Here is a 25,411-nt window from a genome sequence, read left to right as displayed (position 1 = left end):
TATTATTATTATTAAAAGAGGGGTGTCATTATTATTATTATTAAATACGGGTGATATGGGGAGGAGGAGAGGAAAAAGGGGGCTCAGTCTGGTAAGGCCTCCTGGAGGGAGGTGAGCTCTCTCTCAGAACAGTGCTTGGCCCAAAGTAATCGCTTAACAAATATCAGTATTGTTATTATTATTATTATTAAAAGGGGGTGCCACTATTATTTTTATTATCAAATACGGGTGCTATGGGGAGGAGGATAGGAAAAAGGGGGCTCAGTCTGGTAAGGCCTCCTGGAGGAGGTGAGCTCTCTCTCAGAACAGTGCTTGTCCCAAACTAAGCGCTTAACAAATATAAGTATTATTATTATTAAAAGGGGGGGGGTGTGCCACTATTATTATTATTATTAAATACGGGTGCTATGGGGAGGAGGAGAGGAAAAAGGGGGTGAAGTCTGGTAAGGCCTCCTGGAGGAGGTGAGCTCTCTCAGAACAGTGCTTGGCCCAAAGTAAGCGCTTAACAAATATCAGTATATTATTATTAAAAGGGGGGTGTCATTATTATTATTATTATTATTATTATTATTAAATATGGGTGCTATGGGGAGGAGGAGAGGAAAAAGGGGGCTCAGTCTGGTAAGGCCTCCTGGAGGAGGTGAGCTCTCAGAACGGTGCTTGGCCCAAAGTAAGTGCTTAACAAATGTCAGTATTATTATTATTATTAAAAGGGGGGTGCCATTATTATTATTATTAAATACGGGTGATATGGGTAGGAGGAGAGGGAAAAGGGGGCTTAGTCTGGTAAGGCTTCCTGGAAGAGGTGAGCTCTCTCTCAGAACAGTTTTTGGCCCAAAGCAATCGCTTAACAAATATCAGTATTATTATTATTATTATTAAAAGGGGGGTGTCATTATTATTATTAAATACGGGTGATATGGGGAGGAGGAGAGGAAAAAGGGGGCTCAGTCTGGTAAGGCCTCCTGGAGGGAGGTGAGCTCTCTCTCAGAACAGTGCTTGGCCCAAAGTAAGCGCTTAACAAACACCATCAGTATTACTATTATTAAAATTAAATTAAAATTAAAATACAATTATTATTATTATGAAAAAGGGGGGGGGAAAAAACGCTTCCACAGGCCCCCGTCCACCAACACCAAAGATGGCCGCCACGGCCTCGCCGTCTCCCGTGAGGCGGGCGAGGGGGGGGGAGGGGCGTGGGCCGGCCAACGTCTTTGTGGCCTCCGGGCCGCTCTCGCGAGGCTTGGCGCCCACTTCCGGCGCGTCCTCGGGCGCTGATTGGCTGCGGCCGGCGGGGGCGGCCCAGGGAGGAGGAGGAGGAGGAGGTGGAGGAAGCAGCCGGCGCCATGGTGAGGGGGACGGTGAGGGGGACGGTGAGGGGACGGGGGGCGCAGCGGGGGGCGTCTCCCCCAGCTCGGGGGGCGTCTCCCCCAGGTCGGGGGCGTCTTCTAGGGGTGCCTGGGGGGGAGCCGGTCCTGGGGGGCGCTGCCCTTCTTCCCTCCCTCCCTCCCTCCCTCCCTCATGGCGGCCCCAGGCCACCTCTCCCCGCGCGCTTTTCCCGCCCTCCCGCCCTCACCATCTTCCCCCACTCACCCAGGACTACTTATTGAGCGCCCTTTCCGTGCCCAGCACTGTACTAACCGCCCGGAAATGCTCAATGCTTTCTAAGGATTGGAATTCCCAATATTCCCCTACCATAGGGGCCACAGCGTGGTGCGGGGCAGAGAGCCCCGGGCCTGACAGTTAATCCAGTCGTTCAGGCCTATTTATTGAGCGCTTCCTGTGCGCACTGCACTGTACTAACCGCCTGGAAATGCACACTGCTTTCCAAGGATTGGAATTCCCAGTATTCCACTACCCTAGGGGCCACAGCGTGGTGCGGGGCAGAGAGCCCCGGGCCTGACAGTTAACCCAGTCGTTAAGGCCTATTTATTGAGTGCTCCTTCTGTGCCCAGCACTGTACTAACCGCTTGGAAATGCACAATGTTTTCCAAGGATTGGAATTCCCAGTATTCCACTACCATAGGGGCCACAGCGTGGTGCGGGGCAGAGAGCCCCGGGCCTGACAGTTAACCCACTCGTTCAGGCCTATTTATTGAGCGCTCCTTCTGTGCCCAGCACTGTACTAACCGCTTGGAAATGCACAATGCCTTCCAAGGATTGGAATTCCCAGTATTCCACTACCATAGGGGCCACAGCGTGGTGCGGGGCAGAGAGCCCCGGGCCTGACAGTTAACCCACTCGTTCAGGCCTATTTATTGAGCGCTCTTTCTGTGCCCAGCACTGTGCTAACCGTTTGGAAATGCACAATGCTTTCCAAGGATTGGAATTCCCGGTATTCCACTACCATAGGGGCCACAGCGTGGTGCGGGGCAGAGAGCCCCGGGCCTGACAGTTAACTCAGTCGTTCAGGCCTATTTGTTGAGCTCTTCCTGTGCGCACTGCACTGTACTAACCGCTTGGAAAGCACAATACTTTCCAAATATTGGAATTCCTAATATTCCCCTACCATAGGGGCCACAGTGTGGTGCGGGGCAGAGAGCCCCGGGCCTGACAGTTAACCCACTCGTTCAGGCCTATTTATTGAGCGCTTCCTGTGCGCACTGCACTGTACTAACCGCTTGGAAATGCACAGTGCTTTCCAAGGATTGGAATTCCCAGTATTCCCCTACCATAGGGGCCACAGCGTGGTGTGGGGCAGAGAGCCCCGGGCCTGACAGTTAACCCAGTCGTTCGGGCCTATTTATTGAGTGCCCCTTCTGTGCCCAGCACTGTACTAAGCGCCTGGAAATGCACAATGCTTTCCAAGGATTGGAACTCCCAGTATTCCACTACAATAGTGGCCACAGCGTGGTGAGGGGCAGAGAGCCCCGGGCCTGACAGTTAACCCAGTCATTCAGGCCTATTTATTGAGCGCCCCTTCTGTGCCCAGCACTGTACTAACCGCTTGGAAATGCACAGTGCTTTCCAAGGATTGGAATTCCCAGTATTCCACTACAATAGGGGCCACAGCGTGGTGCGATACAGAAAGCCGCGGGCCTGACAGTTAACCCAGTCGTTCAGGCCTATTTATTGAGCGCTTCCTGTGTGCACAGCACTGTACTAACCGCTTGGAAATGCACAATGTTTTCCAAGGATTGGAATTCCCAGTATTCCACTACCATAGGGGCCACAGCGTGGTGCGGGGCAGAGAGCCCCGGGCCTGACAGTTAACCCAGTCGTTCGGGCCTATTTATTGGGCGCTTCCTGTGCGCACTTCACTGTACTAACCGCCTGGAAATGCACACTGCTTTCCAAGGATTGGAATTCCCAGTATTCCACTACCCTAGGGGCCACAGCGTAGTGCGGGGCAGAGAGCCCCGGGCCTGACAGTTAACCAAGTCGTTCAGGCCTATTTATTGAGCGCTTCCTGTGTGCACAGCACTGTCGTAAGCGCTTGGAAAGTACAATACTTTCCAAATATTGGAATTCCCAGTATTCCACTACCATAGGGGCCACGGCGTGGTGCCGCGCAAAGAGCCCCGGGCCTGACAGTCAAGCCTATTTATTGAGCGCGTCCTGTGTGCCCAGCACTGTACTAACCGCTTGGAAATGCTCAATGCTTTCCAAGGATTGGAATTCCCGGTATTCCACTACCATAGGGGCCGCAGCGTGGTGCGGGGCAGAGAGCCCCGGGCCTGACAGTTAACCCAGTCGTTCAGGCGTATTTATTGAGCGCTTCCTGTGCGCACAGCACTGTACTAACCGCCTGGAAAGCTCAATACTTTCCAAATATTGGGATTCCCAGTATTCCATTACTGTAGGGGCCACAGCGTGGTGCGGTGCAAAGAGCCCCGGGCCTGACAGTCAAGCCTATTGAGCGCGTCCTGTGTGCACAGCACTGTACTAACCGCTTCGAAATGCACAATGCTTTCTAAGGATTGGAATTCCCAGTATTCCCCTACCCTAGGGGCCACAGCATGGTGCGGGGCAGAGAGCCCCGGGCCTGACAGTTAACCCAGTCGTTCGGGCCTATTTATTGAGCGCCCCTTCTGTGCCCAGCACTGTACTAACCGCTTGGAAATGCTCAGTGCTTCCCAAGGATTGGAATTCCCAATATTCTACTACCATAGGGGCCACAGCGTGGTGCGGGGCAGAGAGCCCCGGGCCTGACAGTTAACCCAGTCGTTCAGGCCTATTTATTGAGCGCCCCTTCTGTGCCCAGCACTGTGCTAACCGCTTGGAAATGCACAGTGCTTTCCAAGGACTGGAATTCCCAGTATTCCACTACAATAGGGGCCACAGCGTGGTGCGATACAGAGAGCCCCGGGCCTGACTGAACCCAGTCATTCAGGCCTGTGTATTGAGCGCTTCCTGTGTGCACAGCACTGTACTAACCGCCTGGAAAGCACAATACTTTCCAAATATTGGAATTCCCAGTATTCCACTACCATAGGGGCAACAGTGTGGTGCCGCTCAAAGAGCCCCGGGCCTGACAGTCAAGCCTATTTATTGAGCGCGTCCTGTGTGCACAGCACTGTAGTAACCGCTTGGAAAGCACAATGCTTTCCAAATATTGGAACTCCCAGTATTCCACTACCATAGGGGCCACAGCGTGGTGCGGGGCAGAGAGCCCCGGGCCTGACAGTTACCCAGTCGTTCAGGCCTATTTATTGAGCGCTTCCTGTGCGCACAGCACTGTACTAACCGCTTGGAAATTCACAATGCTTTCCAAGGATTGGAATTCCCAGTATTCCGCTACCATAGGGGCCACAGCGTGGTGCGGGGCAGAGAGCCCCGGGCCTGACAGTTACCCAGTCGTTCGGGCCTATTTGTTGAGCGCTTCCTGTGTGCACAGCACTGTACTAACCAACTGGAAATGCACAATGCTTTCCAAGGATTGGAATTCCCAGTATTCCACTACCATAGGGGCCACAGCGTGGTGCCGCGCAAAGAGCCCCGGGCCTGACAGTCAAGCGTATTGAGCGCGTCCTGTGTGCACAGCACTGTACTAACCGCTTGGAAATGCACAATGTTTTCCAAGGATTGGAATTGCCGGTATTTCACTACCATAGGGGCCACAGCGTGGTGCGGGGCAGAGAGCCCCGAGCCTGACAGTTAACCCAGTCGTTCAGGCCTATTTATTGAGCGCTTCCTGTGCGCACAGCACTGTACTAACCGCTTGGAAATGCACACTGCTTTCCAAGGATTGGAATTCCCAGTATTCCACTACCATAGGGGCCACAGCGTGGTGCGGGGCAGAGAGCCCCGGGCCTGACAGTTAACCCAGTCGTTCGGGCCTATTTATTGAGCGCTTCCCGTGTGCCCAGCACTGTACTAACCGCTTGGAAATGCACAGTGCTTTCCAAGGATTGGAATTCCCAGTATTCCGCTACAATAGGGGCCACAGCGTGGTGCGGGACAGAGAGCCCCGGGCCTGACAGTTAACTCAGTCATTCAGGCCTATTTGTTGAGCGCTTCCTGTGCGCACAGCACTGTGCTAACCGTTTGGAAATGCACAATGCTTTCTAAGGATTGGAATTCCCGGTATTCCGCTACAATAGGGGCCACAGCGTGGTGCGGGGCAGAGAGCCCCGGGCTTGACAGTCACCCAGTCGTTCAGGCCTATTTATTGAGCGCCCAGCATTCATTCATTAAATCGTATTTATTAAGCGCTTGCTGTGTGCCGAGCACTGTACTAAGCGCTTGGGAACTACAAGTACTGTACCAACCGCTTGGAAAGCATAATACTTACCAAATATTGGAACTCCCAGTATTCCACTACAATAGGGGCAACAGCGTGGTGCGATACAGACAGCCCCGGGCCTGACAGTTACCTAGTCGTTTAGGCCTATTTATTGAGCGCTTCCTGTGTGCAGAGCATTGTATTAACCGCTTGGAAAGCACAGTGCTTTCCAAGGATTGGAATTCCCAGTATTCCATTACCATAGGGGCCACAGCATGGTGCGGTGCAAAGAGCCCCGGGCCTGACAGTCAAGCCTATTTATTGAGCGCGTCCTGTGTGCACAGCACTGTACTAACCGCTTAGAAATGCACAATGCTTTCCAAGGATTGGAATTCCCAGTATTCCACTACAAGAGGGGCAACAGCCTGGTGCGGTGCAGAGAGCCCCGGGCCTGACAGTCATCGAGTCGTTCAGGCCTATTTATCAAGCGCTTCCTGTGTGCAGAGCACTGTACTAAGCGCTTGGAAAGCACAATAATAATAATGATGATATTTGATAAGCGCTTGCTATGTGCCAACCACTGTTCTAAGCGCTGGGGAGGATACAAGGTGATCAGGCTGTCCCCCATGGGGCTCACAGTCTTCATCCCCATTTTACAGATGAGGTAACTGAGGCCCAGAGAAGTGAAGTGACTTGCCCAAAGTCACACAGCTGACAAGTGGCGGAGCCGGGATTTGAACCCACAACCTCCGGCTCCCCAGCCCGGGCTCTTTCCACTGAGCCATGCTGCTTCCCTAATACTTCACAATACTTTCCAAAGATTGGAGTTCCAAGTATTCCACTTACAGTAGTGGCAGCGGCCTGGTACAGTGCAAAGAGCCCCCGGCCAGACAGTCACTCAGTCGTTCAGTCCTATTTATTGAGCGCTTACTAATGATGGTATTTGTTAAGCGCTTACTAGGTGCCAAGCACTGTCACTGTATGCAGAACACTGTACTAAGCGCTTGGAAAGTGCAGTTCAGCAACAGAGACAATCCCTGCCCACGACGGGCTCACAGCATAATACTCTTATAGAAGCAGCGTGGCTCAGTGGAAAGAGCCCGGGCTTGGGAGTCAGAGGTCATGGGTTCTAATCCCGGCTCTGCCACTTGTCAGCTGCGTGACTCTGGGCAAGTCACTTCACTTCTCTGGGCCTCAGTTACCTCATCTGGAAAATGGGCATTAAGACCGTGAGCTCCACGTGGGACAATCTGATTACTTTGTATCCCCCCGGCGCTTAGAACAGTGCTTGGCACATAGTAAGCGCTTGACAAATGCCATCATTAGTAAGCGCTCAATAAATAGGACTGAACGACTGAGTGACTGTCTGGCCGGGGGCTCTTTGCACTGTACCAGGCTGTACCAGACTGTCAATTCTAGACCGTGAGCCCGCTGTTGGGTAGGGACCGTCTCCATATGTTGCCAACTTGTACTTCCCAAGCGCTTACTACAGTGCTCTGCACATGGTAAGCGCTCAATAAATACGATTGAATGAATGAATGAATAATGATTAGTTGCCTGGGGATAAAGCCTGGGCGTGGGAGTAGAAGGGCATGGGTTCTAATCCCATCACTTGTCTGCTTGGGGTACCTTGGGCAAGTCACTTCCCTGGGCCTCGGTTCCCTCATCTGTAAAATGGGGATGGAAACTGAGCTCCATGTGGGACAGGGAATGTGTCCAACCCGATTTGTTTGTGTCCACCCCAGCGCTTCGTACAGTGCCTGGCCCTTAAAGCGCTTAACAAATACCGCAGTTATTATTTCAATGCACCATGTGGGCTTCGTCTCCTCCAGGAAGCACCCCTGTTCATCGGGCGCCTGGATCGCGTGCTGAGCACTGGCCTAAGCGCTCGGGAGAGCCCGTTGTGTCGTAGTAGAATAATCGTGGTGTGTATTAAGCGCTTGCTGTGTGCCGGTTATCGTAGTAGAGAAGCAGCTTCGGCTTCGCTGCTTTTCGGCTGGGTGACCATGGGCAAGTCGCTGCACTTCTCTGGGCTTCATCTGGAAAAAATGGGGATTAATAATACTGTATTAAGTACTTACTATGTGACAAGCACCGTTCCCAGCACTGAGTGAGTGTGAGCCCCATGTGGGACAGGGATTGTGTCTGATCTGGTTGACTTGTATCTACCCCAGTGCTTACGACAGTGCTTGACACATAGTAAGCACTTAACAAGTGCCATTATTAGTATTATTACTAAGCTCCGGGGTAGCCACTTTTCTGCTGTGTGGCCTTTGCGCCTGGGATGAGCCCCCCTCTAGACTATGAGCTTGTTGTGGGTGGGGAATGTGTCTGTTGTTTTATTATACTCTTCGAAGTGCTTAGCACATTGTAAGTGCTTAATAAGTAGGATCGAATGGATGCCTCATCTATAAAATGGAGATTAAGACTGAGCCCATGTGGGGCAGGGACTGCATCCAACCCTATTTGCTTATGTCCACCTCAGTGCTTAGTAATAATAACAATAATAATTTTGGTATTTAATCGCTTACTATGTGCCAAGCACTGTTGTAAGCACTGGAGTAGACACAAGGTAATCAGGTTGTCCCATGTGGGGCTTCTTAATAATAATAGTAAGAATAATGGCATTTATTAAGCACTTACTATGTGCCAAGCACTGTTCTAAGCGCCAGGGAGTTTGCAAGGTGATCAGGTTGTCCCACGTGGGGCTCACAGTCTTAATCCCCATTTTACAGATGAGGGAACTGAGGCCCAGAGAAGTGAAGTGACTTGCCCAAGGTCACACAGCTGACAAGTGGCGGAGCTGGGATTTGAACCCATTATCTCTGACTCCAAAGCCCGGGCTCTTTCCACTGAGCCACACTGCTTCCCTAGAAGCGCTTAACAAAAAACCACAATTACTATTACAAGATAATAGTGTCAGGCACAGGCCCTGTCCCACATGGAGCTCACAGTCTTCATCCCCATTTTATAGTTGAAGTAACTGAGGCCCAGAGAAGTGACGTGACTTGCCCAAGGTCACACCACAGGCCAGCGGCAGAATCGAGATAAGAACCAAGGTCCTTCTGACTCTGAGGTCTGTGCTGTATCCACTAGGCCACGCGTGCTGCTTCTCTCCGGAGTGTTCAGCACAGTGCTCTGCACATAGCGCTAACTAAATGCCACTGATGGATTTCAGTTCTGTAGACAGGGAGCTTGTTGGAAACTGGGAATGTGTCTACCAACTGTGTATTTTACTTTCCCAAGCGCTCAGTGCAGTGCTCTGCAGATAGTGTTCAGTAAATACCTTTGATTTCTCTCTCCCTGTCTAGACCGTAAGCTCTTTGTGGGCAGGGAACGCATCTGCCAACTCTGCTACATTGTACTCTTCCAAGCGCTTAGTACAGCGCTCTAAACGTAGTAAACGCTCAATAAATACCATTGATTGACAAGCGGCCCGGTCCCGGCCTCGAGATCCGCCGGCGCACTTCTCTCCTTCAGTTACCGGACAAAGGTGGTATTTGCCCAGCACTTACACTATGTGCCAAGCACTGTACTAAGAGCTAGGGTAGATACAAGACAGTTAATCGGTGGTATTTCTTGAGCGCTTACTGTATGCAGGGCTCTGTACTGAAAACCTTGTGGTATTTGTTAAGATATTATTATGTACCAGGCACTGTACTAAGCGCCAGGGTAGATACAAGCCATTCAGATTGGACACAGTCCACGTCCCACATGGGGTTCACAGTCTTAGTCCCCATTTTACAGAAGAGGGAACTGTGGCCCAGAGAAGTTGAGAAGCATCAATGCTCAATGGAAAGAGCCCGGGCTTTGGAGTCAGAGGTCATGGGTTCAAATGCCGGCTCCGCCAACTGTCAGCTGTGTGACTTTGGGCAAGTCCGCTTCTCTGGGCCTCAGTTACCTCATCTGTAAAATGGGGATTAAGACTGTGAGCCCCCCGTGGGACAACCTGATCACCTTGTAGCCTCCCCAGGGTTTAGAACAGTGCTTTGCACATAGTAAACGCTTAATAAATGCCATTAGTATTATTATTATTAACTCACCCCAGGTTGCACAGCAGACAGGCGGCGGAACCAGAATTAGAACTCAGGTCCATCTGCCCCCAAGATCGAAGCCCTGACAAGGAGATCGTGCTGCTTCTCGGCCCCTTGGGAGAGTTCATTACAGTACAGCGTCACTTACGTCTAGACTGTAAACTCACTCATGGGCAAGGAGCGTCTGCCAGTTCTGCTGTGTATTCTTCCAGACACGTAGTACAGTGCTTTGCTCGTATTGAGTGCTCAGTAAGTTCCACTGATGCCAGTAGTCACGATCCTTGCCCACAAAGAGCCGACAGCCTAGACGGGGAGATGGACAGTGAAATAAGTTAGGGGATGTGATGGATTCACGCATAGTCGCTGTGGGGTGTGGGCCCCGTCACCTGGCTGCTGGGTAAGTCTCTTTAATTTCTCTGTGCCTCAGTTTCCTCTTCCGTAAAGTGCTTAGGGGTGTGGATTTAATCAGATCGGACACAGTCCATGGCCAACGCAGGCTCACAGTTCCAAGTAGGAGGGAGAACGGGTGTTGAATTCCCACGTTACAGATGAGGAAACTGAGGCACAGAGAAATTGAAGAGGCTTACCCAGCAGCCAGGCGGCGGGGCCGGGATCGGAGGAAGCCAGTGCTCGCTCCGGTAGCTCGGCTTCCTCTGGTGAAGGATGAGGGGGCTCCCTTTTCCACATGTCTTTTCCCCTTCTGTCTTTCTGATGGCAAACCTGGGGGTTGGAGTAATAATAATAATAATGATGATGGTATTTGTTAAGCGCTTACTATGTGCGAAGCACTGTTCTAAGCCCTGGGGGGGATACAAGGTGATTGGCATTTATTAAGCGCTTACTATGTGCTAAGCACTGGGGAGGTTACAAGGTGATTAGGTTGTCCCACAGGGGGTTCACAGTCTTAATCCCCGTTTCACAGATGAGGGAACTGAGGCCCAGAGAAGTTAAGTGACTTGCCCAAAGTAAGGGGTAAGGAGTAAGGGGGTCTCCGGGTGTTCTAGCAGAGAACAAAGATTCCCAGGCATTCTTGCGGCCTCATTTTAATCCAGAAAACAGGACGACGGTGAAAATCCCAATTCAATCCAGAAAACGGTGGCCATGAAACCCTAATTTAATCCAGAAAATGGGGTGGCCATGAAAGCCTTAATTTTACCCAAGTATCATCTGCAACATTTTCCTCCTTGACCCACCAGGTTACTTCAATCCCAACTCTGGGCAGTGTATTTGCAAATTTAAAAAATAACTCAGAAATCCTTCCTAGAAACAAATTGTGTCGTGGAGGCCGCAGGGAAACGGTGCTTTAATTAGCCGGGGTAAAATTAAGTATCGAAATTTGCATTGTCAAGGACCTAAAATTCCTTGGAGAAGTGGTGGTGATGTCTCTTAAATTCCGAGCAAGGAATCTTTGCCGCCGCCTTGAAGTTTGGGTGGGAAGCGGGCTATACTGAGGAGTTTCGTACTTACCATATGGCAGTCTGAGGAAACCTTAGACCAAAATCTAAGCAAATGATTTATTTTATGATTGCGGTGTACGTGGCACTGCGCTGCGCACCAGATAGAGCCATGGTAATCAGCTCATACAAGTGGGGGCCCCTATTCAGAGTGGTAAGGAGAGCATGCATTTTATCCCCATTTTACAGATGGGGAATCTCGGGGGTTTAAGTGGCTTTGCCTCTCGCTGCAGGCTAACGGCAGGGACGGGATTCACCCAAAACTCGGGATTTTCAGCCCCTTGGCACCTTCCCCCGAGGCACTGTCGGTGGTATCGACTGAGCGCCTGCTGAGTGCAAAGCCCAAAACTCCAAAATGAGCAAAGAAGCCCAAAGCTTTCAGATTTCACAAAGTCGGGTTTGAAATCTGCCCATTTGGAACCCAGTCACTTGATAGTTTTCGGAAAGTTTTCGGGAAAGAAAAGAAATTTTTTTTAAACCAGCTCAAATGCGTCCTCAAGTGGACTGAAGGAGATGTGTAAAATACTCCCGATTTTGGTGAGAAGCTTTCTTGAAAAGCATATGGACAGTGAGCGTGTCTCTTAAGTGGAACCCATTTTTGCAGAGCAGACTGCTTTTATTACCTCTCAGTTGCAAATTAATGCCTGGCCCTGGTGCCCTTTGAAGATCCTAAGGGACTAAGTTAGAAGCTGAGACTAATTATTTGGGTTTTAAGTAACATAAACGGGTCTGTTATGAAGAGGGTTGACATTGAAGTCTTGGGCCCATCGAGAGCCCCAAAATATTTGTTTCTGGACAGACAAATCCTCAGGTGGAGATAAGGATACTGGACTTATCTTCTAACTCATCTGGCTGCCGTGAGGACAAAACTGATGAGCTCATTGTGGGCAGGGAACGTGTCTACCTACCCTGTTATATTGTGCTGTCTCAAGCGCTTAGTACAGTGCTTTGCACACAGTATGTGCTCAATGAATACCACTGATTTTAAAAAAAAGTATCTTGGAAAAAAATACAAGTACTCTTCACATTCTGGTAGCAAGCGCTTAGAACAGTGCTTTGCACATAGTAAGCGCTTAATAAATGCCATTATTATTATTATTGAGCGCTTACTATGTGCAAAGCATGGTACTAAGCGCTTGGGAGAGTACGGTATAACAGTTCACAGACATGTTCCCTGCCCACAATGACCTTAAAGCCGTTTTTTTTGTTTGTTTGTTTGTTCGTTTTAATGGTTCTTAAGCCAGGCATTGTTGTAACCGCTGGCGTAGATGCAAAGTAATTGGATTGGACACTGTTCCAGGTGGTGCGCACAGGTTTTACATCCCCATTTTACAGATGAGGTAACTGAGGCCCAGAGAAGTGAAGTGACTTGCCCAAGGTCACACAAGTGGCAGAGCTGGGATTCGAATCCAGGTCTTGTTGACTCTCAGGACCCTGCTCGATCCACGAGGCCACACCGGCAGTCTACTGGGGGAGAAAGACCTGAAAATAAATTCCAGACGGCAGGTAGTGTTAAAGGTCTAAGGACAGAGAGGGGATGTGCGGTCCCGAGGTGCGGATGTGCTGAAGTGACAGTTGTGGAGGGCCATCAAAGGTGGGGAGAGGGGAGCGCAGGACTCGGGCCACCTGAGTTCCAGTCCCATCCCCTCCACTTGCCTGCTGCGAAGCCTCGGCTGGGTCACTTAACTTCTTTGGGCCTTAATTTTCTCATCTGCAAAATGGGGTTAAAATGCCCGTTCCCCATCTCAGGCTGTGAACCTCATGGCTGTGTCTGATCTGACTATAGTTATCCCCAGTGTGTGGCGCAGGGCTTGGCATATAGCCAGTGAAATGCCCCACAGGTGCCATTACATAACAAATACCAACATTATTATTATTGTTGCTGTTGTCACCTGGGAAAGCCTCCAGAGAAAAAAAGCACAGTGAATAGGTTGTGACCGCGGACAGGTTCCAGCCACGCTTGGCCTCAGCTTCCCACACTCTCCTTAACTCTTAGATCGCGTGCCCCTTGTGGGATGGACGTCCGACGCGACCATTTCGCCTCTTCCCCCGGCCTTGAGCACAGTGCTTGACACCTAGTGAGCACACGATAATTGCCCTTGCCGTCATTTGGGTTTTTGCTCAGGACGCTCCGATCTGACTAAAATTCCGACCGTGTGTCTCTTTGCAGTCCCACACCATTTTGCTCGTGCAGCCCACCAAGAGGCCGGAAGGCCGGACTTACGCCGATTACGAGTCGGTGAACGAGTGCATGGAAGGTAGGAGAGGGTCCTGGAGGTTAGGGGTGGCTGGGGTGGGAATGCCCAACGCGGAGCCCCGTATCTCAGTCCTACCCGTGGAGCGGGCGAGGGAAACTGGGCCCAGGCCAACAGCGGGCCCACCTGCCAGCCCTGAACATGGTGGTTTCTCCTTGACTCTCCTTCCCCTCTTGGGTTTCCATCCAGGCAAATGACTCCTTAGTCCACCCCTTTCTGGCTCATTTAAAGCCAAGGGGGAGCGGGCGTCACCCTCCACCCCCCATGAAGTGGAGGCCTGTGGGAAAGAAGGGCGGGCGTCTATTTACAGTTGCTCCCCCTAATTCAGCAGTCCTTCCAAATCTCCCCTTTTTACCTCCGGATTCAAGCTTGCGTATCACTCCTGTTTCTGTCCACCTAGGTGTCTGTAAAATGTATGAAGAACACCTCAAGAGGATGAATCCCAACAGCCCTTCCATTACATACGACATCAGTCAGTTGTTTGATTTCATCGACGATCTTGCAGATCTCAGCTGCCTTGTGTGAGTACTGGCGTCACCAGAGTAGCCCCTCGGGCCCCTTTGTTCATAATTTGTCATCTCTGTCAAAGTGCTTAAGGAAGGCTTGGCTCTCTGCGTTCCTCACTGCATTAACTCATTGGTTCGTTGAAACGGAGGTCAGATCTTTCGAGTACGTAGTCAAGGGCTTGGCACTCGATCAGTCAATCAGTGGTATTTATTGAGCGCTTAACTGTGCGTAGAGCACTGTACTAAGCAGGGGAGAGGATAATCCAACAGAAGTAGCAGTCACGTTCCCTACCCATATGTTCGTTTCATTGATGATCACAGTTCCCATTTCAGCCGAGGAGGTTCTCAAGATCTGGCTCGGAAACGGCGGACCTTGTTTAAATTCTGAGTCCCCGATTCCGGGCACAGGAGGATGCGTGATGGCTGTCCTGGGAGGTGAAGCAAGGACTCTTGACCATCAGTTTCAAGGCACACAGCTCTTTCCTTCCCTACCCACCCACTTTCTTCCCCCACACTTCACTCTTCTCAAGCCAGATGGTCCACTGAGCCTCATTCTCAGCTCTCTCGCCATCCACTGCTTGCTTTTTTTGTTCTTTGTGGTATCTGTTAAGCACTTACTCTGTGCCAGGCACTGTATAAACGCTGGCATAGATGCAAACTAAACGGTTTGGACACAGTCCGTGTCCCCCTTGGGGCTCACAGGCCTAATCCCCATTTTACAGATAATAATAATTATGGCATTTATTAAGCGCTTACTAGGTGCCACTCGCTACGCTAAGCGCTGGGGTGGATACAGGCAAATCGGGGTGGACATAATCCCTATCCCACCTGGGCCTCTCAGTCTCAATCCCCATTTTACAGAAAAGGGAACTGAGGTCCAGAGAAGTGAGGTGATCTTCCCAAGGTCACAGCAGAAGAGTGGCAGAACCGTGTCGAGAACCCAGGTCCTTTTGACTCTGAGGCCTGTGCCACTAGGCCACGCTGCCTACCACCCCCCGGAGCCTGGAACTCCTTCCCCCTTGGATGGCTGGCAGACCATTTCCCGCTCCGCAAAAGCGCTGGGGGGAGGCGAGGCCCCTTCAACGCCACCGCTCTCCCCATGCCCGCTCGATAAACACCATTGATTGACCGATTCCCCGGCTCACAGGGGCAAAGAGATTGAGAGGTTTAAGTGCGTCGTACAGCGCTCTAAATTCCCCGGATTGATTGAGTGATTGACCCCTCCCCACTGGCGTGGACGTCCTGCAGCCTGATTTCTAACTGGCGCCGTGGACCGTTCTGTTTGCAGCTACCGTGCTGATACCCAGACGTACCAGCCCTACAACAAAGACTGGATCAAGGAGAAGATCTACGTCCTCCTGCGTCGGCAGGCCCAGCAGGCCGGGAAATAGTCGGGGACTGGGTGGGGGGGGGTCCCGGGGGGAGGGCTGGGGAAGCAGGCGTGTACAGTGTGCCGTAGTGGAAGTTTTGTAATATAGTAGTCCTGTTTCCATTTTATTACACCCTGGCCAAGACTGAATGTATTCGATGAGCAGGGAGAATTTACGTTCCATCTGAATCTCCCCATTCCCCTTGGCTTTCTCGTCTCTCTCCTTCTCTCCTTTTTTTTTAATTTTTTAAAAAATTTTTCCTGAAAGTTAGCGCAGACTTCTTTACGAAGATGTAGTTGAGTTCCACTTTTGGTTTCCAAACCTCCGAGCTGTTCGACGTCAAGGGGTCCCAAAATTCACGGTTCTTGCCCTCCTGTGGGGCGGTAGCCCAGAGTCCTTTCTGTATTCCAGACACAAAGCTCTAGCGAAGAATAAAATAAAAATGCTCTTTAGTTAAAGCCTTTTCCAAGTGGGCGTTTCCGTCGGGGGTCGGGCGACCGACGTTCCGAGGCTCGCGGACGGGTGTCTCGGGCTGATGCGCCTTCCTTTTTCCGGTCTCAGTCGGTGGGGTTGAACCAGCGTCCGAGGGTTTGTCTGCTCCTGCCTCATACCTCATCTTCCTGATGGAATTGCCCGTCTTGTGACAAGTAGCCGGTCAGCTACCTCGCCCCCTCGGCGTTGCTGAAAACGCTCATGACGGTTGAACACGGATACCTCCTCTTAGATAAAAGGCGACGGCCGAAAAACTATGGGCGCGGACTTGGGTTTGCCGTATATTTCCACCGCGTCAGAGAAAGCAGCCCGCGTAGGGAAGTGATGTGCCGTGCTAGGAATGCCCAAGTCACTGGGCGTCCGGGGCAAGCAGGGCAGTTGATGTGGCAGAACCAATCGGCGGATGCCCCGAGGTAAGGTAGGGACACAAGCCAAGGTGTTGCTAACGACACACTGGCGGCACCACCACCAAGGGTGGTCTTTGCCTGCATGCGTGCACGCACACACAAACATGTACCCTACGACTTGTGCTATTAATTGATTCGCTTCACCCTACATACCCTCCCTCGTCCGCTCCCTGCCTCCTGAAACTTTCCTACCCCAAGTGCTTGCCCTCTTTGACCCCACTGTGCCCATTGTTTGAAGATGATGATCACTGGTTGCCAAGAGCTGTGCTAAGCACTGGGGTTGGCACAAGTTAATCAGATTGGATCCAGTCCGTTGCACATGGGGCTCCCATTTTATAGATGAGGGAAGGAAGGCCCACGGTGACAGGTGCTGCCCTCCGTTCCCTACCCACCTCAGCCAAAGAGGGCCGGGGGAGAGGCGTGGTGGTGGACGATGGTGAAGAGGTCACCGTCTACATGGCCCAGCTTGGGAGGTGAAGGGGCAGAAGCCATCTGCTTGTCACCCAGCACTCCACTGTCACTTTGGTGACGCTGGCCCTGGATTGCCTCTTAACTAAATCTGCTTTAGGGACCTGAAATGTGTGGCATTTTTGAGTTTCCTCCACAGACAGAGAAGCACCTAATGGGAAGAGCACAGGCCTGGGAATCAGAAAACCTGCGTTCTAAGCCCAGCTCCGGCATTTGCCCGGGGCGTGACTTTGGGCCAGTCATTTAACTTCTCTGGGCCTGAGTTTCCTCATCGGTACAATGGAGAGTTAGTCCAATGTACATCCCCATTTTACAGATGAGGGAACTGAGGCCCAGAGAAATTGTCCAGTCCAATGTCAGTACAATGGAGACTGATCTCTCCGTCCTACTTAGGCCGTGAGTCCCGTGTAGAACAGCGACTGTGCCCAACCTGGCTAGGTGGAGGAAGAGGGACTCAGGAGGACAGGGCCCCCCAGCTTAGCGAGAAGCAGCACGTGCTAGATGAAAGATAACGGGCCTGAGAGCCAGAGGGCCTGGGTTCTAATCCCAGCCACACCCTGGTCTGCTGTGTGACCTTGGGCAAGCCGCTTCACTTCTCTGTTCCTCACTTCCCTTATCTGTAAAGTGGAGATTAAGGCTGCGGGCCCCATGTGGGACGTGGACTGTGTCCAACCTGATGAGCTTGTCTCTACCCCAGCGCTTAGTACAGTGCCTGGCACATAGAGCTTCTTAAATGCCACAGCTATTATTAGGTAACTGGAAGGAGTGGGTAGAGAGGAAAGTGGGGACCAGGACTTGGAAAATGTGTAGGAGAGTAACGAAGGCAGCTGTCACTCAGCAGACTTCCGGGGGAGTCCCAAGGCAGGATGGGATCAGTAATAATAATAATAATAATGGCATTTATTAAGCGCTTACTATGTGCGAATCACTGTTCTAAGCGCTGGGGAGGTTACAAGGTGATCAGGTTGTCCCCCGGGGGGCTCACAATCTTAATCCCCATTTTACAGATGAGGGAACTGAGGCACAGAGAAGTTAAGTGACTTGCCCAAAGTCACACAGCTGACAATTGGCAGAGCTGGGATTTGAACCCATGACCTCTGACTCCAAAGCCCGTGCTCTTCCCACTGAGCCACGCTGCTAACAATAATAATGGTATATGTTACGGGCTTACTATGTGCCAGGCACTGTACTAGGTGCTGGGGAGGCTCCGTGTAGAGAAGCTGAGAAAAGAGGGAGACGGGCACAGGTGAGAAGTGGGTTTTATTCGAGGCGTTCAGTGGCTCTTCAGGGACGGGTTGTGGCACATGCTTTGGTCAAGAGGAAAAGCAAAACAGCCCAGCTCTTAGTACAGTGCCCGGCACACAGTAAGCGCTTAATAAATACCGCAATTATTAGAACAGGTCCGCTCGGAAACCTCTGACCCCGGGGAACCAAGAACCCGATGGTGAGGTGGGAATTCCCCATCTTGCCTACGAAGCCAATTCAGATCTTTCCTCTAAAGTTGAATCCTACCTGCTGACCTGCCCTCCTTCATTCCTTCGCTAGGCGAGTGACAGTCTCCACCCCAGGACAATCCGGAAAGAGGTCCCGGAGTCCGCAGTGGCCGTTGATTAGGTTTTAGGCCACCGGAGAGGGGTGGGATGAACGGTGGCATCGGGTGAAGCCAGTCAGCAGGAGGACCACCTGTAAAGGACTGCCCTGTTTGTGTGTGTGTGTGTGTGTGTATACATCCCCAATTGTGTAGAAGCAGCGTGGCCTAATGGAAAGAGCACCAGCCTGCAAGTCAGAGGACCTGCGTTCTTATCCCAGCTCCAAAAAAGGGTCTCTTTGTGTGATCTTGTTTGGGCAAATCACTTAACTTCTCTGGGCCTCAGTTCCCTCATCTGTAAAATGGGGATGAAGACTGTGAGCCCCACGTGGGACAACCTGATTACCTTGTATCTCCCCCAGCGCTTAGAACAGTGCTTGGCACATAGTAAGCACTTAACAAATGACAACATTAGTATTATCTTGGGCAAGGCGCTTCACTTCTTTGGGCCTCAGTCACCTCATCTGCAAAATGGGATGAAGAACATGAGCTCCATGTGGGACGTGGACCGCGACCAACCCGATTAGCTCGTATCTACCCCTGTGCTTAGTACACTATATGCCCTTAACAAATACCACAATTATTATTGTTCAACCTGGAACTCTCCTCATCTGGAGAGAGCTCTCCCTCCCTGACATTGAGGAAGTAGGACCAGGAGACCCCTTAGCTGAACGAGGGTGGTTAGTTAGTGGAAGGGATGGGCCTTCCCCGCTACACTGAAGAGGAGGGGGTACTGAGGTGGGAGACATCTAGCAAGGAGCCCCCCGGACTCCAGGAGTAGGGAGATTAGAAGCAGTGTGGCCTAGTGGAGAGAGCACGGGCCTGGGGGTAAGAAACACCTTGGTTCTAATTTCAATTCTGCTGATGGTTTGCTGTGTGACCTTGAGCAAGTCACAACTTCTCTGCCTGAATTTCCTCAGCTGTAAAATGGGAACACCTGTTCTCCCTCCTACTTAGATGACGAGCCGTGTGGGCCGGGGCTTGTGTCCAAGCTAATTAAATTATACCTACCCCAGCGATTAGAACGGTGTTTGATGCCTAGTAGGCGCTTAACTGTAAAAAAAGGGATTGGGGGCCACCTGTTTCCAGAGAGAACTTCAGGCCCCAGCTTGGACTTGGTCGTCAAGAGCCCTGCAGGTGTGGAGCTTGTTTTCACTGTGGACTGTGGCTTATTTTCTGTGGAAGAGTCCCGCCCGGGTGCCTCCTTTACCCTGGTGGGAGATTTGGGGGGGTGCGTGCGGGCGGGTGTGGTGTAACGCCTGAAGTTTCCCAAGGAGCTGAAAGAGAACAGGCATCCTGGGGTTGGGGGCTCCAACGTGGCACGATTGGGCTACCGGGATGTTCGTCCAGATCCAGGATGGGCATCCCAGCCCCCCCAAATGCCCCCCCCCACAATCCGGTCCCTTATCCAGGGGCAAAGCTGGGGGGCAGGGGGCTGAAGGGTGAGCCTGGCCGAGGTGGGAAGAGCTGGCTTCCTGGGCCCCCAGCCCTGTCCCAACCCTCCTGCTGGTTAAGCCGCCCTTCACCAACCCCCTGCCCCCCATCTCTCCACCCCCCCACCCCCAGCGCCCCTCTAGTCCCAAACCACTGCAGACCCTCCGTCAGTCCTCCCCATCTCCCAGCCCACCCTCCAGCCACGAGGGAGATGCCCCCAGGAGCGGGCTAGAAGCCCCCCCTGAAGAGTTGATGACCGCCCCCTCTCCAGGGTGGGCACCAACGTGCCTCTCCACGGGCAGGGCTGGCAGAGCAGGGGTCCCCGGGGGGCAGCTTGGGAAAACGCGTGTCGCGGCAATGAACGTTTGCGGATGACCCCGGCGAAACGGGGCGAGGTCGGCCCCCACCCCAACCCCTGCCAGCCCCGAAGTCTCATGCAAAAGAAGGGACAGAGAGGTCCGGGCGGGCGGCCGTCACGCGCCGTGGAGGACCTCCCACCGCTGACCGGGCGAGTCGGCCTGGCACGGGCCCGTCACCGCCCAGGGCGCCTGGTTCTCCAGGCAGAAGCCGCTGACCATGTGCTGGATCAGGGCGCCTTTCAGCTTCCATTTCTGCCCGCGGGAGGGAGAAGAGACAAAAGAAGAAAGTTTATCAGCCTACGTCGCCCACCGTGTTTCGCCCCGAGACTCCATCTCCTGTCATTCAATCGTATTTATTGAGCGCTGACTGTGCGCAGAGCACTGTACTAAGCACTTGGGAAGTACAAGTCGGCAACGGTTAGAGTCGGTCCCTACCCAACAACGGGCTCACTGACCAAGTGCCCTTTTCTTTTAATGGTATTTGTTAAGCGTGGCCCAGTGGAAGGAGCCTGGGCTTTGGAGTCAGAAGTCATGGGTTCAAATCCCAGCTCCGCCAATTGTCAGCTGTGTGACTTTGGGCAAGTCAACTTCTCTGGGCCTCAGTTACCTCATCTGTAAAATGGAGATTAAGACTGCGAGCCCCCTGTGGGACAACCTGATCACCTTGTAACCTCCCCAGCGCTTAGAACAGTGCTTTGCACACAGTAAGCGCTTAATAAATGCTATTATTATTACTGTAGAGAAGGAGCGTGGCTTAATGGAAGAAGACGGGCTTGGGAGTCAGAGGTCATGGGTTCTAATCCCAGCTCCGCCGCTTGTCAGCTGTGTGACCTTGGGCAAGTCACTTAACTTCTCTGGGCCTCAGTGACCTCATCTGTAAAATGGGGATGAAGACTGATTACCTTGTACCTACCCCAGCCCTTAGAACAGTGCTTGGCACACAGTAAGCGCTTAATAAATACCAACATTATTATTATTATTATTATTATTATTATTATGTTCCAGCCACTACCTCATCTTGGAAATGGGGATTGAGACTGTGAGCCCCACGTGGGACAGGGACAGGCTCAACCTGCTTGTATCTATCCCAGCGCTTAGTACAGTACCTGGCACATAGTAAGCGCTTAACGAACGCCATTATTATTATCATTATTATTATTAAGCGCTGGGGTAGATACACAGACCCATGTCTGCTCTTGGGGTGGGCCAGAATTGGGGGGCAGGTTCCTGGATGCTTCCCTCCCTCTGGGGCAGGAGCAGGCGGTGCCACGCTGGCACCTCATCCCCTTCTGGGGCTGTGGGATGATTTGGGGATTGGTAGGCCCAGAAGGGGCAGAGAGACGTCACATCTTCTATACCATGAGACTTCTAGACTGTGAGCCCACTGTTGGGTAGGGACCGTCTCTCTATGTTGCCAACTTGGAGTTCCCAAGCGCTTAGTACAGTGCTCTGCACACAGTAAGCGCTCAATAAATACGATTGAATGAATACGACAGCAGGAAGGAACATGAAGGCGACCAATAGGCTCCCCACCTTGGGTCTCCAGAGTCCGGAGCCTGGGGCCTCTGGGGGTGATGAAGAAATGCGGGAAGCAGGAGAATGGGGGTCAGCACCCAGATCTGGGGGGGCAGGGCTGGGGGTGGGGAGACTCCGGGGCCTTGGGCAGACTAGGCTGGGGAGGTGGGAGTATCCCGAGGATGTCGAGATAATAAATAAATCATGATGGTATTTGTTCATTCATTCATTCAATCGTATTTATTGAGCGCTTACTGTGTGCAGAGCACTGTGCTAAGCGCTTGGGAAGTACAAGTTGGCAAACATACCTACCAACATAGTAAGTGTTCAGCACTTCCTACGTGCCAAGCACTGTTCTAAGCTCTGGGGTGGATACAAGGGAAGCAGGTTGTCCCACGTGGGGCTCACAGTCCTCATCCCCATTTTGCAGATGAGGTACCTGAGGCCCAGAGGAGTTCAGTGGCTTGCCCGAGGTCACACAGCAGACAAGTGGCGGAGCCGGAATTCGAACCCACGCCCCCCGATTCCCAGGCCCGGGCTCTTGCCACCGAGCCACGCTGAGATGGACGAGGGGACATCTGCTCTGGTTCCGCTCAATAAATACAATGGAATGAATGAATGGATTAATGTGACCGTGGGCAAGGCACTTAAGTTAATAATGTTGGTATTTGTTAAGCGCTTACTACGTGCAAAGCACTGTTCTAAGCACTGGGGTAGATACAAGGTAATCAGGTTGTCCCACGGGGGGCTCACAATCTTCATCCCCATTTGACAGATGAGGTCACTGAGGCCCAGAGAAGTGAAGTGACTTGCCCAAAGTCACCCAGCTGACAATTGGCGAAGCCGGGATTTGAACCCATGACCTCTGACTCCAAAGCCCGGGCTCTTTCCCCTGAGCCACGCTGCTTCTCTAACTTAAGTTCTCTGGGTCTCAGTTCCCTCATCTGTAAAAACGGGGCTTAAGCCTGTGAGCCCCACGTAGGACAACCTGATTGTATCTTGGATCTACCCCAGCGCTTATAACAGTGCTTGGCACATAGTAAGTGCTTAACAAATACTATTATTATTATTATTAATAAACAGAGCAGCCAGAGCCCCTCCCTTCCCCAGTGGGGGATGTATTCTGGTGCCCAAACTCCCTTTGGGGATCAAGCTCTTAATACAGTGCTCTGCACACAACAAGTGCATCCCCCCCTTCAGCTCCCCACCCCACAGCACTTATCAATCAATCAATCAATCAATCAGTCGTATTTATTGAGCGCTTACTGTGTGCAGAGCACTGTACTAAGCGCTTGGGAAGTACAAGTTGGCAACATATAGAGACGGTCCCTACCCAACAGTGGGATTATGTATATATCTATAATTCTATTTATTTATATTGATACCTATTTACTTGTTTTGATGTCTGTCTCCCCTCCTCTAGATTGTAATCCCACTGTGGGCAGGGATTGTCTCTCTTTATTGGGGAATTGTACTTTCTAAGCACTTAGTCCAGTGCTCTGCACACAGTAAGCGCTCATTAAGTACGATGGAATGAATCCCCAACCCATGGACCGCTGGTGGGAGAGACCCTGGGTACGGTCTTGGCGATGAGGATGGGGAGGATTGAGAAGCAGCGTGGCTCAGCGGAAAGAGCACGGGTTTGGGAGTCGGAGGTTGTGGGTTCTAATCCCGGCTCCGCCACTTGTCTGCTGTGTGACTTTGGGCAAGTCATTTAACTTCTCTGGGCCTCAGTTCCCTCATCTGTAAAATGGGGATTAAGGCTGTGAGCCCCAGGTGGGACAACCTGATTACCTTGTATCCCCCCAGAGCGCTTACAACAGTGCTTGGCACATAGTAAGCGCTTAACAAATGCCATCATTCATTCATTCTCAGTTCTCTCATCTGTAAAATGGGGATTAAGGCTGTGAGCCCCAGGTGGGACAACCTGATTACCTTGTACCCACCCCCAGCGCTTATAACAGTGCTTGGCACATAGTAAGCGCTTAACAAATGCCATCATTCATTCATTCTCAGTTCCCTCATCTGTAAAATGGGGATTAAGGCTGTGAGCCCCAGGTGGGACAACCTGATTACCTTGTATCCCCCCCCCCCCAGCGCTTACAACAGTGCTTGGCACATAGTAAGCGCTTAACTTACTAAGAAGCAGCGTGGCTCAGTGGAAAGAGCCCGGGCTTTGGAGTCCGGGGTCATGGGTTCGAATCCCAGCTCCGCCACTTGTCTGCTGTGTGACCTTGGGCAAGTCACTTAACTTCTCTGAGCCTCAGTTCCCTCATCTGTAAATGGGGATTAACTGTGAGCCCCACGTGGGACAACCTGATCACCTTGTAACCTCCCCAGCGCTTAGAACAGTGCTTTGCACATAGTAAGTGCTTAGCAAATGCCATTATTATTATTATTATTATTATTATTATTAACAAATGCCATCATTCATTCATTCTCAGTTTCCTCATCTGTAAAATGGTGATTAAGGCTGTGAGTCCCAGGTGGGACAACCTGATTACCTTGTACCCACCCCCAGCGCTTACAACAGTGCTTGGCACATAGTAAGCGCTTAACAAATGCCATCATTCATTCATTCTCAGTTCCCTCATCTGTAAAATGGGGATTAAGGCTGTGAGCCCCAGCTGGGACAACCTGATTACCTTGTATCCCCCCCAGCACTTACAACAGTGCTTGGCACATAGTAAGCGCTTAACACATACCATTATCATTATCATTATTATTCTCTCGCCGGGAAAGAGGCAAGGTACCTGTCTGCCGTCTTTCTGGTTGCATCCCTCCAGGGTGACTTGGGATCCAGCTGAGAAGGAGGCGATGGACAGACACTTGTCCCGCTGCCGGATCAGGGGATCACTAAACACCCACTCCTGAAAGGAAAAAGATGGGAGAGAGAGACCGATGCCCAGCCCCACTGCAGGAACATATTAATTAATGTCTGTCTTCCCCCCGTCCAGACTGTAAGCTCATTGAGGGCACGGAATGTGTCTGTTTATTCTTCTACCGTGCTCTCCCAAGTGCGTAGTACAGTGATCTGCACACAGTCAGCACTCAATAAATACAACTGAATGAATGAATCAATTAATCAATCGTATTTATGGAGCGCTTACTGTGTGCAGAGCACCGTACTAAGCGCTTGGGAAGTCCAAGTTGGCAACATCTAGAGACGGTCCCTACCCAACAGTGGGCTCACAGTCTAGAAGGGGGAGACAGAGAACAAAACAAAACATATTAACAAAATAAAATAGATATGTACGAGTAAAATAAATAGAGTAATAAATCCGTACAAACATATATACATATATACAGGTGCTGTGGGGAAGGGAAGGAGGTAAGGCGGGGTGTGGGGGGAAGGGGATGAATGAATAAATAAATGAATGAATGAACCCACAGAGACCCTCCTCAAGGGACCCTTCGAGATCCGGGCCCTGGGAGGTTGGGAAGAGATCAAGACAAGAGATTAAGCGCTTAGTACAGTGCTCTGCACACAGTAAGCGCTCAATAAATACGATTGATGAAGACAACAAAACAGCGTGATCAGCAGTGTGGCCTAGTGGATAAAGCACAGGCCTGGGTGTCAGAAGGACCTGAGCCCGAATTCCGGCTCCTCCACTTCTCTGCTCGGAGACCTCGGGTAAGTCACTTGCTCGTTGTGGGCAGGGAATATGTCTATTTATTGTTATATCGTACTCTCCCACACGCTTAATATAGTGCTTTGCACACAATAAGCACTCAGTTAATACAATCGGATGAATGAATGAATTTAACTTCTCTGGGCCTCAGTGACCTCAGCTGGAAAATGGGGCTTAAGACCATGAGAAGCAGCGTGGCTCAGTGGAAAGAGCCCGGGCTTTGGAGTCAGAG

At 51.5% G+C, this 25,411-nt stretch overlaps 2 protein-coding genes across 2 annotated transcripts in view; one reads left to right on the top strand and one right to left on the bottom strand.

The window, feature by feature from the left end:
* Positions 1-1,279: 1,279 nt before the first annotated feature.
* ERH (ERH mRNA splicing and mitosis factor) lies at positions 1,280-15,324 on the top strand. Its single transcript, XM_038765767.1, has 4 exons — positions 1,280-1,349; positions 13,324-13,411; positions 13,809-13,929; positions 15,203-15,324. Exons 1-4 carry the CDS (start codon positions 1,347-1,349, stop codon positions 15,303-15,305), a joined length of 315 nt encoding a protein of 104 aa, XP_038621695.1. The 5' UTR covers positions 1,280-1,346; the 3' UTR covers positions 15,306-15,324.
* Positions 15,325-19,823: 4,499 nt separating this feature from the next.
* The window catches only part of GALNT16 (polypeptide N-acetylgalactosaminyltransferase 16), a 45,919-nt gene continuing 40,331 nt past the window's right edge, over positions 19,824-25,411 (bottom strand). Inside the window, exons 14-15 of the mRNA XM_038765750.1 lie at positions 24,301-24,417; positions 19,824-20,284 (exon numbers count right to left, since the gene is read on the bottom strand). Of these exons, the coding sequence (XP_038621678.1) occupies positions 20,147-20,284; positions 24,301-24,417 (255 nt within the window). The 3' untranslated portion in view covers positions 19,824-20,146. The remainder of the gene's footprint in view (positions 20,285-24,300; positions 24,418-25,411) is intronic.

The sequence above is a fragment of the Tachyglossus aculeatus genome, chromosome 23 (assembly GCF_015852505.1).
Source record: "Tachyglossus aculeatus isolate mTacAcu1 chromosome 23, mTacAcu1.pri, whole genome shotgun sequence".
Classification (NCBI taxonomy): Eukaryota; Metazoa; Chordata; class Mammalia; order Monotremata; family Tachyglossidae; genus Tachyglossus; species Tachyglossus aculeatus.
This window is presented reverse-complemented; position numbering and strand designations above follow the sequence as displayed.

Excerpts from the sequence above, each read along its gene's own strand:
- ERH (XM_038765767.1), top strand. Across the intron at positions 13,412-13,808 it reads GGTGAACGAGTGCATGGAAG|GTGTCTGTAAAATGTATGAA; the intron begins GTAGGAGAGGGT and ends CTGTCCACCTAG. Across the intron at positions 13,930-15,202 it reads GCAGATCTCAGCTGCCTTGT|CTACCGTGCTGATACCCAGA; the intron begins GTGAGTACTGGC and ends TTCTGTTTGCAG.